Raw genomic sequence first — 13,253 nt, 5'->3', positions numbered from 1 at the left:
TTACCTGTCAGAGTAAAACTGTTGCAACATCCCCCCCTTTTGGGCTCTCCCTGCAATATCACATGTTGCCTTGCTGTATTTGATCCATATTTCAAAACAACTCAGGTCACATTTGAAAACAAAATGTTTATCAAAGAATGAAACCATCACAAGATTTCTCTATACAATACATAAACTTTATTGTGAGGTGAGTTTCAGGTAAAAGTATTACAGATCCGCAATGGGCTTGTGGGGCCAGTACGGGTATTTGACCTTGTCCAACTTCGTCTCAGGGAAGGTATGGTTGAGATCCTCAATGGTCATCTGGTCGAAGGGGATCATGTTCTTGAAGTTATCCAGCTGAGAAAAAAATGTGAAAGAACAGGTTATAAATACAGTTTTCCCAAAGACGTCTATGAGGTGTTTTTCTACTACAACACAATCTCACCTTTTGCTCATACTGAGCAGATGCGGGCCTTAGATCCTTCAATGTAGGCTGATGCACTTTTATTCTGTTTGGGAAAAGTAAAACTTTTACATATGATAATACAAAAATGACAACAGTATAAAATATCTGTTAATATTTTCTATTTTATTAAAAAATTATTCCGTCTCCGTTTTAGGGTGAATGAATGTCATGAATAATTAACCAGTGTCAATCTATTTGTGCATATACATACGGTACAGTAAAGCCGAAATTCAGGCAACACTTTGGTGTCATCACTTACAGATTCAGCCTCCTGTGCATTGATGGCGCTTGTCTGTGTGTCGACAGGCTCAGGGATCTTCTGGCTAGGAACTGTGTGCAGAAGGAACATTTATCATTTACCACTGTAATACAAACCAACAAATGCTGAACAAACAATGTATTGAAATTCATACTTTGCTGCACAACCACGAGCTAAACTGATCATGTTTTGCACAGGAACTAAAAGGAGATTTAAAACTGTATACTATAATTATTCACCAGTCAATTAAAGCTCACCTTCTTTTCAAACTCATCAACCATCCCGGCTTTAGCCACTGTGCTCCTGTAGTGGCTCCAGTCAATGGTGGCAGGAGTCTCTGGCAGTGAGACTAGTCTGGTACAAACGGAGAAGACAGAGTTTAAACAGTTGTATGAAGCTTAAGTGAGAAAAGAAAAAAGGGGGCATCAAATAACAAAATCTGTACAAAAAGTCAAGAGATAGAAGAATGAGCAAATGTGTCAGAAACCTAATGGTTAGATAGTGAGCGAGACAAATAATGTAGTAAGAGGACAGTTCTTCCAGGAGACCAAACTATAACAATGTATTTTACTGATAACAAGGACATAAATTGCACGAAAAAAAAGAAGAAAGAATAAAAAGACAGGTATTTTAACTTTGCAGCTTGTATTTCTTCCCTTCAAACATCTCATAATGTGCACCAACACTTCTGTGGGTTAAAAATTATTTACAACAAGTTTTGAAGCAAACTGACTAGAACCAAATACTAGATTCAGCCCCGATCTGTGAACGCAAAAAGGAACTACCACACACGAGAAACTGCCCACCGTAAATAAATAGGTGCCTGTGTGCACATTATCTTTCATGCATTTACATGTGATCCCTCTTCCCAGCACCCTGCAAAGCTTCTCAGCCAGGTGGACACTTAAGATATGCAGCACTGCATGTGCCACAAAACAGCAGAACACAGCAAAATCCTTTTGAGGATAATGTTTTGCTGATAAGCAAGAATGTACTTCAGCACTATCAGACCAAGTTGACTTTAAGCATGATTTCTACAGTCTGTTGTTGGTGTGAAACTAACTTTGCAGAGATGGCATCACTGCGAGTCTTCAGCGCGTTGAACATGCCCCTCTGGTTGGGTGGACACGCTCAGCAAACGCCAGCCAGTCGATGGATTTCATTGCTGCACGACGGCCTGCCATCCTGCTTGTCTGAAAGGTAGAAGGAAAACTTGTTCAGTCCAATCAACAAAAACATCAAAATAATCCAGGCAACATGTGGCAAACGCGCAAAAAAAAAAAAAAAATATATATATATATATATATATATATATATATATATATATATATATATATATATATATATATATATATACACACACACTCAGTTGCCAGTTCATGGAGGTGAACCTAGCTCGTAGTAATAGTCTAGTACAAAAGCCCTGCAATAAATACTGCCTTCGTTAAGGTTCAGTTTGTTGTAGGCAATTTGTTTTTTTTAAGACGTTGTCGTTGCCAAGAAATTTTACTTCGTTATAACATTTTACCCCATTTACATCAGTGGAAGTAAAACAATAGAAAAACATCAGCTTAAATGCTAAATAATGCATACAAAGCACAACTACAACTTCCAAACTGGACGTTAAGTTGAATCAACCACCCTCTAAATCAGTTTCAACAAAAGCTTAACAGCTTAAATTATTAGATTCAGCTCGGTGGGAAATGTCACCTTGATTATTAGGTAAGGCGAAACCGAAAAACATGTTCACTTCCAATTGAATGTGCACTAAGCTGCTACGTCATAATGCAGCTACACAAGTGTCAACTGTTGACTTCAGGATAACCGTATGACGATGAAACCCTTTTCCGTTTGTGTTCGCAGACAAGAGGCACCGACGCAGGAGACGCCAACGTCCTCCGTGTAAAGCAGGCCCGAGGAGCTAACTTTACGAGTGAAGACGGAGCGGCAGCGGGTCCTGAACGGTTCCGCGTATGTTTAAGAACTAATATGGACGAGGAGAAGGTGGACACACATGTTTGACAGGAGACAGCCAATGACACCGGGGCCATGACATTGTATTCAATTCAAGACAAGTTAATGGCAGCTAGCTCCGTTAGCTGGCTAGCCAAGGTCAGTGAAGTCTTTCAGTGACGTCAGGTTTCTCACAAAAACACCGCGTGAACATCACATTTACAACTGATTCTCATGCACAACGACCCATGGACGAGCTGCACAGATAGTCATTGAAACAGATTGCCGTTAGATGTTCTGCCTTTCCCCGCTAACGTACTCACCTCGCTGAACAAAGTGTAGTCTGTCAGTGACGGCGGACAACGGAAGTGTGCTTTCTTCTTCAGCAGCAGCAGCAGTGGCGGTGAGTGTGTCCGCTACCGCCCCCTGCTGGACGGGCAGAGGACATACAGCGAGTAATACTGCCGTGTTCAGCAATAGCTCCAACTGGTTAAATGTACATTTTCACCTCAGTGCTTTAAAGGGAAAACATTAAAATAGACCCCACATTAAACTGTAAGTCGTGTTCCTGTGATTTAATTCAGCCTTTGAAGGCGAACAATATATATGTGTTGGAAAAGTGTGACAAGAATGAAAGAGCATCAACGTGAATGTAGAATTTTCTTCGTAATAACATTGTTTTATTAATGCATAATAACTAACAGTTCACCCACTGGTACGCTAAATAGTGTAATTGGCAACATTAATTTCCCCAAACACCAGGTTAATTAGAAACCTTTAACATCAGCAGCGCCGTTCAAAAGAAAATTAGCTTTTGAACAAAACATCAAGCTCATAATCTTTTTTTATTTTTCTTATTTTGCAATATGTATGAACGGATTAGGGTCCATAGTAACAATATAGCTTAAATGCAGATGAATATTAAATATCCCCCTTCACGTGCGCAGCACATTTTTACCTGTTAAAGCAAAATGTTTCTACTGGACATGATGTGTTTTAGTCTTCTGCCACAATGCAAATGTCTTCTTTAGGAAATGACAATGAAATGGGCAGATATTAGATTGAAACGTCATTTATTTTACAAATGCTTCATTGAAAAGTGCCAAAGAAGACATAACGTTGTGTTAAGATATTACAAATCTTTTTTACATTAACAGAATAGAAATTTGAAATCTCCCAGACAATTTATTTCCAAAGGGTTCGATTATGGTCAATATAGAGTATATGCAATATTTAATAAAATGTTCTGCAAATGATAAAACTATTATTGGTCCATTATTTTATGAGATAATTAACATAGTATGTGCAATCAATGCTTTTGAAAGTTTGAAATGCCTGCATGGCTTACATAATAAATCATATTAATTAATAACAATTATCTCATATAACTCGACCTTTGATTAAGTCATATTTCTTGGAGGAGTGGATCATCTTCTAAATTCTCCTGACTAATGAATTAATAAAACAGAAAAAAAAAGGTTGTACAACGAGTCACTCAATTTGAGGTCTTGTATAATGTTTATTTACTAAAATCAGTTTTTACAAGTAACTGAACATTTGGATAGAGTGATGTATGTACACAGTACAGATACAAAGATATTCAATAAATACCACATGTCCTGCAGCTCTTCAAGCGAGGCTGCAGGGTTTTATGAACACTACACATTTTATTTACATTTACAGCAAAATTCCTCAAAAGAAAAGCTATTATCACTCCCATAAAGGCCACGCTTTGAGAGTAAAAAAATATCTAATACACGTGTTTTTCTAAAATATATTTTTTGCTCCATACAAAATGTAGAAATCGCGATGCTGTAAGGAAATACCAACATTCAAACAGCAGTTTGACCAGAAACAGTCGATGCTGAATGAGGAGAAATACTTCAAGTGATACACTGGTCTTAAGGCACTGACATCATTTAAGTACTTTTCTGTTGCTTTCAAACCTCCGCTTCAGTAGATCCTAGCCTTCATGTCTGGACACACTTTCAATATCCACTTTCACAAATTGAGGAGCCCCGTGGAAGCACTGGAGTGAGATATTTAAGGCATGTTGTTTAAAAACCTGACATTTAATCTAGTATCGCCTCAGTCATTTAGGCCCGTGGATCCACGACCCACAGGACTGTCTTACAATGAGGAGAGCAAGGGAACTCGCTCAGTCCGATTACGCACACAATTACATATCAATATGTGTGGCTAAATTAATTGTTTGTTTGTTTATCCTGGAGGTCAGAAAAATTCTCTAAACTCCGAATATAAAACGGTGTCCGATGTGAAGGAAACGCATCGTCCTCGTTTATAAGTGTTTTGCCACCATGGAAGAAGACGTTCTTTTTCTCTTAAAACCACACACACGCACACACACACGCACACACACACACACACACAGCACTACTAAGACAAATAGTACATCCCATAAGTGACGGGTCCGCTGAACAGTCCTGGGACCGGCAGACTGGGCCTCGGGAAGGCGTTTGACGGGCCCCATGTCGGAGAGCCCATGTGCGCTCCGAGAGGGAGCGGCAGCGCGAAGGCGGGCAGCATGGGCTTGGAGGCCAGTTTATACTTTTCCAGCTCGGCCTCCTGCAGTCTCTTGGCTTTGGCCCTCCTGTTCTGAAACCAGATCTTGACCTGAGTCTCCGTCAGGTTGAGCGAGTTGGAGAACTCGGCTCTCTCGGCGATGGAGAGGTACTGCTTCTGGCGAAACTTGCGCTCCAGCGCCAGCAGCTGGGAGGTAGTGAAGGGCGTGCGAGGTTTCCTGTTGTTTTTGTGTTTCCTTAAAGTACACTGACTTGGACTTGAGCTCCCTGTTAGAGAACAACAATTTACAAAGGGGAGATTAAATCGACGGTTAATTGTCAGTTGTCAATAGTCAAGTTAAACGATATACATAAACACGTTTTATTACATAACGAAAAACATAGCCTCTATGTGTCAATACGGGCCACACACTGATCACATCCAGTCGTGCACACGTTAATCGTAAAGTTGAATCCCGCTGTCACCCTTTAATATGTCATTGCATATATAATCTTTAAGTGAATATACAATATATTCAGAATTATATAAGGATACAAGACATTTGACAGAGAACCAACAGTGTGCTCCACAGGCTCAAACACATTGCCATAATGTATCTGCGGTTTGTATGACACAAACAAAATGGTACAATGCATGAAGGAAATGTATGCATTTTGTAAAGCTGCTGTGGCAATATCAGTATAATGGTCTATACATCGAGATCTTTATCAATTCTTGTATCTGCTGCCAAACTTTTTTTTTTTTGCAGCCCTGACAATAATAGAAGATGACTACATTTTAAAAACTATACTTGAGTTTGCAAAACTCTCAGAACAGCAGAGGGACGGACTTACGAGGCGGGGTAGAAAAGGTGGAAGTCTGGTACCAAGTGCTCTGATCTTTCTCACTAAACTGCGGGCTGTCCTCGCTGGAACTAGTGGAAACACCCTGCGAGCTCTCCGCGGAAACCTTGCTCTCCGCGTAAAGAGTCCTTGGAGAGAACGGCACGCCTGGCCCGGCCGCAGGTTTCGGCGGGGCCAGCGCTAAATCTGTGGGGGGATAGGAAGTCCGACAGGTGGTCTTCTTGGAAATCAGCGACTCGACGCTAAACGGGAGGCTGATCCGCTGGAGTTTGTATCCTTTCTCTGTGGTCATGTCTTTCGGCTGCAGATCCTCGCCCTCCGTATCCGTTCCCTCTTTCTGATGAAGCTGTTTGGCGTCCTGGGACGGCGACCCCTGCACGGGATTCATCATGACACAAGGGGCTGGGGCCATGCACCTCCGTGTGGCCCGTTAGGAGGAATGGAGTCTCCGAGGTGTACAGTATCCAATATGCGTCTCCGCGCTGTCAGTGGTGCCCAGTAGCCTTTACGCGCTGCACGGGGTCGTCTATAAAAGGACAAGGGCTGTCTCCCTTCCCCGCTCCCACCAATCAGCACGTCGCTTTGGCCCCGTGACGTCGGCGAGTGCGGGTCTCATTGGCCCGCTGCCCTCCAAGGGGAGATCAAGAGGCCTTTGAAAGGAAGGAGAAGTTAATCATACAGACCCCATGCGGCGCGGAGCTATTGATGGCCCTCACAAAGTAGCTTAGACCAATTTTAGCGCAATTAACCAGTGGGGAGGATCTCTCTTGACCATTTACATCCATTAGCCGGCCACTACATCGGTAGGTTTCGTTGAATTATTCTCCTACTGTAAAGCTGAGCAGGAACTAAAGAGTCACATGTCAATATCAAAGTGATACTTTTATCAAAGGAGAAGAAAAAGAACAGTCAAATGTATTCAATCAACTGATTAAAATATAATAAGCACTCATACTTACAGTTGTAGATAATACAAACATGCTGCGTTAAATATGCTAATGAAATGACTGGGAAAAAACGAGTAAAACAATGCAGCTGATAATCAAATAAGGAAAGGTGCGCAGCCAGGGTTGATTAGGAATGACTGTCGGTCACACAGCATTACAGCAATTTAAGGCCTGTCATGAGCTCTTCTCGCTTCACAATGGCCTCAGTTGAGAAGCAACAGGCGTTTTCTTTCTCCAGGTCATACTATTTAATAAGCCAGACAAGTTGTGTTTCGCCAGGCGCCAGGCTCGGCAGGATCAAAAAGGAAGATACCTCGGGGAGAAAAGGCAACGGTTAACTCCACTTAACCAATTGTCCTCCAAATATGTCATAGTCCGCTGCGTGGAGCTGGGAGGAAGCAGGCGCGGACAGTTAACTGTTTCCCGTCTAGTCGCAAACTGATGCGGGTGGGATTTAATTCATATGGACACGTTTTATTAAAATGATGACGATACAAAAAGCTTAATCGTCATCGAGATCATCGCGACACCATCGTGGGCTTTGCGTCAGCTGAAAAGTCCTTTTTGTTGAGTCTAAAAAAAAATATATTTTGTGTGTGCATTTATTTGTAAAGAATTGTGGGGGGAAAAAACATTTCAGAAGTATTGTGCTCATCAGTATTTGCAGAATAAAAACCACACATGGCTACAATCACTTGATTTGACTGCTCATGCAGTCTCCAGCCAAAAAGACCAAAGTGTGAAATTAGTCTTTTACAAAATAATCCTGCATTCAAAATGTCCCTTGAGTAAAAAAAAGTTAATCAGCTAAATGTACTTAAAGTATTATAAGCAACATAACAAATGGTGTAGTCATGAGATTATTAAATATATTTCAGTTACATAAATATGTTTCTAGTATTTTTACTGCATGTTGATGTGGAGTTTATTCTAGATACGTTATATATTCGACAATTAAAGCTGGAATCAATCTATAGTTTTATTACATAAAAAAAGCAAGAAGCATGTATAGGTCTACAATATATATTATCTGCTTGTGTAGTGAAGTAGATTTAAAAAGTTGTTGTAGTCCATTTAGATCGTTGTCCCATAATATGTCCCTTCCCTTATGTCCCTTGAAGAAGCTGGTTGCTTTTGCAACGGGAACTGTAAACTCTTCTAAACAGCCTTTAAATTCTTCCCTTCCAACATGTTCGAGCAGATATCACATTCAATGTATCTGCAGCACACTGCGGCCTCCTGGACATCATCGGCACAACCCGACACAAGAGAGCACTGCACTCATCACCACTATCATATATATATATATATATATATATATATATATATATATATATATATATATATATACGATTGAGAAGTGATTTAGAGAGGAGATGGATTGATCCGTGCCAGTTGTTAATCCGAGAACTTCTCTTTCCCCCGTAATTCACTTCACCAAATTACTTCAAGCAATGAATACTTAACTTATTAGAAACCATGGCATGTTGGTTGTGTTCTGCAGGCCTATCAAGCAGCATTTGATTGTCATGCAACAGGAATTTGTGAAATTAGATGTTGCTTCTCAACAAATGACAAAAAAAAAAAGAAGACAACATTCTTTATTGAGATCACTAACGGCCGGCCTCGTGCGAGCCCTCAGGTGCAAAGACATGTTTACCCCTCATCAAGTAAGAGGGGCAACTTTGGTTGGTGATTCAACTTGAGTAAATCCTGATGTTGAGTGCACTGCTTATATCTGACAAAGCCGGCCCTCTGTCTCCTCACACACCGGGGCCTCTTGTCACCCAGCTGGTTTGGGTTTAAATCCCATCGACCGTGTACCCTTCCCTCTGTCTCATCTCTGTAGTGTTGTGCAAGAAGGGGATGAGAGTCGGCCCGTGGAGCACGCAGACTCACACAGAGATTCATCCGATAGGTACGTCCAGAGATATATCTACACAAGAAGTACAGTTACCGCTCCCCCCCTGGTGTTGGGTGCAGTGTATTTAGCTCCGGGCCCCCTTCTCGCCTACCCCAAAAGACATTTCTGTAACAGCATGCAGGCAAGTGAACTGTGTCAAAAGATGTTAGTGAGTTTGAAAGCAGATCCGTCCTTCAATGTCGAAGCACTTTTCCCCCTCAGCTGGCACTAGAAACGAGAACTTCTTCTCGTGTATGTGCGTGGGCCATTTTCAATACTTCGATTCTGTCGATGAAACCACTTGGCGAGTTGGTAAAGAAACCACGTGAGGAAATAAAATCTCCTGTCGTGCGTTCGTTTTCTTTCATCGGCAGACCCAGCCAAGGCCGTATACTCTTCAGGTGCACCAGCGGGATGAGCGCAGACTTCGTGGGAGTCCAGGTGAGCTGGTGTTTGTCCTCCATCAACAATATGTGAATTCCCTGCTGTAGCGAGGCCCTCTGACAAACAAACCGATCATTTAGAGGAGTGAGCGAGCTCCGGAACCCAATCCCTGTGAGATGCGTCGCCGGTGGCACAAAGACTTTTAGCTACAGGCCTCAACGAGATGGACACTTTGCTGACATGACGGCGCAGACTAGACGGGGACAAGTGAGTGGGCATCGCCCCGACCGCGCCGCTCTCACCTTTCTGCAAGAAAGGATCAAGGTGGTCATTTCTGCATGAAAGCAAGAGGTAGCTGTTCATCTTTCCGTACGTTGTTTTAATTTCCTGCCTCTGTCAACACCTCGACTCGTGTGACTTCCTCACATAAGGCGGGCAGCACGGCACTCTCTATTTAACAGCAGTTTAAATAGCAGTTCTTGCGGCCGCTCAACGCTGTGGAAAAATATCTTGACCTTTCATTTGACTTAACAAGTTCATCCAATCCACATCAGACCCGCTTCAATCCGGCACTTAAAGTTTCCTGCCAAAGCCACTTCCTCTTGTGGCATCAGAGCGCCCTGTCTTTGAGGGAGCTAGTCGTGCCACGCTGAAGCAAAGGAAGCAAGCTGCCTTCATCACGACTTTGTTTCGTGGACTGTAAAAAGGCAATCAAGGGATGGAGTGTCCTGCGGTGTTATAGCTGCTGTTTTTAACTCAAACCTAAACACAACAGGGCTTATTTTCTGAAATTAATGTTTGCTCATATACTGATGGCTACATTTAAAAAAAACACGATTTCCCTACTGAACTCTACTGCCGATAGAGAAAAACCACAAGAGGTGACAATGCAATCGGCAATTTTGTCTGGCTTGCCGTCTGACATAGAAATCCGCATTCTTGAGGAAAGTCTAGAGACAATGTGAGTGGGTTGAGGACTGGGGACGAGGAACTTTGTGTGGCTAGTCTGTGGTCTCATTCACAAACCCAAGAATGTCGCCACAATCTCGTACGCTCTTAGCAGCCAAAGCTGTGATGCAGGAGATTTGAGGCGAAAAAATACGAAACAAGGCAGCAGCATCAACTTTCTCTTTTACTACTGGCTTCAACTCCCAGCGAGGCCAAAGCCGGTAACTATTGTTTAAAGTACAGCAATTTGGTATATACAATAACAAATCTTTTGCCCCTCATAAAACTGTACTAGCTGTTATTTAAACGGGGTGAGGAGAAAATAGGGCATTTGTTGCAACCACTTTTCTTCTTTTTGTGAAATTTCCTCACTAAATTCAATAACTGAGATGCTTATTCTCTCTTGGTAGTTAAATGCAGGTACATTCACAGTTCTTGGCAGATATATTACATTGATATAGTTTGCGGATGTGTCACTTCTCTGGCAAGAAGAAGAAAACAATAATCATCACATCAATAATGACAGAAAAAAGTTTCATAATTGAAAAATGTCTTTCCACAAGGTAAAATGTGTGACACTTAATTGTATAAATATAATTGTTTCCAATTATCAGACCTTTCATATCAGTGCTGCATAATATTTAATCATGAAAAACTCACTCATTTGGTTACATTGAAATCTTAACCTTTCTGATATCTTTTGGGTAAATGTTACTCCATATTTGTTGCATGACTCTGAGAACACATGTAGGTACATTTAAATTGGCTCAGACCATAACTTCCTTTAATTTAGTTTTGAATGACAAAAGAAAGTTTGCCACTTGTTTCAGCCCTTGATTCATAATCTAACTCGCCATACAAATCTTTTGTAAGTCGACAAAAGCTTTGGAGTCAAAGTGGTTGAATGCAGTGCAGATCCAAATTGGCAATGCCTGTCTGATAGTAATAATGTTATTGCAGTCACCAAAGGTCAGAACAAATGTGTGCGTTTGAATATGCTGAGATTACAATTTCAAAGTCCTCACCATGAGAAGTCGAACAATGGAGAGGGTGGGAAGTTTAAAAAGCGGGGTCTCTTTCAAATAAACAAGCATGGGTTGATCCTGAATAGGGCTGCTACCGAGCAGCCGGATTGGTTCTCAGAAGATTGAGAGCAGCGACTGTGCAGGCTCTCCTCCTCCTCTTCCTCATCCCCAGCTCCCAAACCAACAGATGTAGTAAACACAAACAACCTGATAGAGCTCCACAACTATAATTTAGCACTTTGCTCCATTTCTTTATCCCACCTTTTATCTCCTCTGTGCCCCCCCCCCCCCCCCCCCCCCCCCCCCCCCCCCCCCCCCCTCAAGCTAAACAGAGCGTGGACGGGAAAGTAGATGGGGGGTAAGACCTCCCTTTTTCTGTGCTATTGCTTAATGAGCCTGAAAATACAATTGCACTGTTCTGGTTGTGAAGGTAGCCTGCAGGCTAGTGTAAATTAGCAGCGCGAGGAAGCCCAGAGGGCTGAGTCTTGCTGAGCGGCCAGAATAGAGGGATGCGGTGAGAGGGGGAAATCCTGTTAGGGCCGTGCGTGTGGAAGAACCACGGTGCGTTTCAGACCCGACTGGAGACGAGCGGGCCACTTGTTGCAGCAGGCCAACCCCCAGATCCGTGGCGATCTCGCCACTGTAAGTGTGAGATCCACGGAGGCTGCACCACAGCCATGCGTACTGGCATCCATTATGTGTGATGCCAGTTGTTTGTCACATTTCAAAACCATAATTCCGGTTTGTTCCACACAATGGCTCTTTTGAGCCGCTGCTACAATCATCATTCAATTCAATTTTCTATTCTTCTGTAATTCCACGGCGAGAGTCGAGAGCCGAGAGTCTCCCACACTGCATATGTCCTCTCATGAGCTCGGCGTGCTCTTTTGACCGCTCCGCTAGGCATCTGCTGCCCATAGCCGGCCCATATCTGCATTCTAATGCACATATCCTGCTGGGATGTTAACTTTAGGCCCTCAGTAATTGATGGCTTCCACACTTCAGCCGCGTCCCCCCCTTTTCCCCTCTCCCTGCCGATTGTTGGTATATCTCTGTGGTTTGGGGGTCTTTCAGTCAACCATTGTTCTTTTATGGAGGAATTATAATAGACTAAAGGAGAGGGAGAAAAGAGAAAGAGAGGGGGGAGCAGAGAGAAGGGGAGGGGATAAAAAGAGAGTCGCTGCTGATATTTAGTGAACTCCGAAGGGGGAGTTTTCATTCTCATTCTGCAAGTTTGGCACATGCCTTCTGTTACTAAGTGGCAGTGCATTGAAAGAGTGCCTTGCATTTCCCATTCTGCGGCTCTGCTAGGTGCCTAGACTTACAACCCTGGCAGCTGTTGGGCCTTCTATGCAGCTATAGACTCCTCTCCACAGGTGAGCTCCCCTACCAAACTCCCAGTCTCCACTTCACTCAATAGGGCCTTTTTTCAAGTCTTCTATCAGGGGGGAGAGGCTGACTTTATGTGTGCCACTCACAGGAGCAAACATTCATTGTTCTCAAGATGGCAATTCATGTTATTTATTGTGTCGCAGCTTAAATCAGCACAGGGATGATTTATATCTGGTTTCAGAAACATCTTCTCAAGCTCAATGGGGTGCAGGAAGTACACATACCTTTTTAAAGTTTGTGTATACAGTTTACATCATCCACAAACAAACCACCAAACCAACACAAGGATTATAGAACAAACAGTGTTTCTGTCTGTGGCAGAGAGATTGCACCTTCTCCGGGGTGTGTCTTAAGTAATCAACTATGAACAAAGGGGTGAACATATTATACAGCAGCATATTTGATTAATAATTATTATTATTAAAAAGAAAAATGTCTAAAAAATGTCTCAAAAGCGATATAATGTTTAAAGTTTGTGTGACATCATTGCCAAAGTGGCGAGTAGTGGAGTCTGTGTTACAATATGGCCACAATGACGTTAAAAGCTATCGGCTGGATTGGTAGACCGCTCTAAATGTTGTTGTTGTTGTTTTGGTTTGGGCAGGTTT

The 13,253-nt window shown here is 42.4% G+C and overlaps 2 protein-coding genes across 2 annotated transcripts; both read right to left on the bottom strand.

Moving 5' to 3' along the window:
- Positions 1–154: 154 nt before the first annotated feature.
- atp5pd (ATP synthase peripheral stalk subunit d) lies at positions 155–1,896 on the bottom strand. The gene is given in 6 exon segments (XM_034545036.1): positions 155–339; positions 428–491; positions 708–778; positions 965–1,061; positions 1,771–1,834; positions 1,837–1,896. Coding segments are annotated over 6 exon segments (483 nt in total). The 5' UTR covers positions 1,892–1,896; the 3' UTR covers positions 155–207.
- Positions 1,897–5,057: 3,161 nt separating this feature from the next.
- LOC117735309 (homeobox protein MSH-C-like) lies at positions 5,058–6,437 on the bottom strand. Its single transcript, XM_034539845.1, has 2 exons — positions 6,034–6,437; positions 5,058–5,466 (listed from the first exon to the last, which is right to left on the bottom strand). Exons 1-2 carry the CDS (start codon positions 6,435–6,437, stop codon positions 5,058–5,060), a joined length of 813 nt encoding a protein of 270 aa, XP_034395736.1.
- Positions 6,438–13,253: the final 6,816 nt, after the last annotated feature.

This window comes from Cyclopterus lumpus, chromosome 1 (genome assembly GCF_009769545.1).
Source record: "Cyclopterus lumpus isolate fCycLum1 chromosome 1, fCycLum1.pri, whole genome shotgun sequence".
Taxonomy (NCBI): Eukaryota; Metazoa; Chordata; class Actinopteri; order Perciformes; family Cyclopteridae; genus Cyclopterus; species Cyclopterus lumpus.
Note: the sequence above shows the minus strand (reverse complement) of the source record. Positions and strands in the feature narration are given on the sequence as shown.

Excerpts from the sequence above, each read along its gene's own strand:
- LOC117735309 (XM_034539845.1), bottom strand. The coding sequence starts at position 6,437 with ATGATGAATCCCGTGCAGGGGTCGCCGTCCCAGGACGCCAAACAGCTT. Across the intron at positions 5,467-6,033 it reads TTTTCTACCCCGCCTCGTAA|CTCAAGTCCAAGTCAGTGTA; the intron begins GTCCGTCCCTCT and ends TCTAACAGGGAG.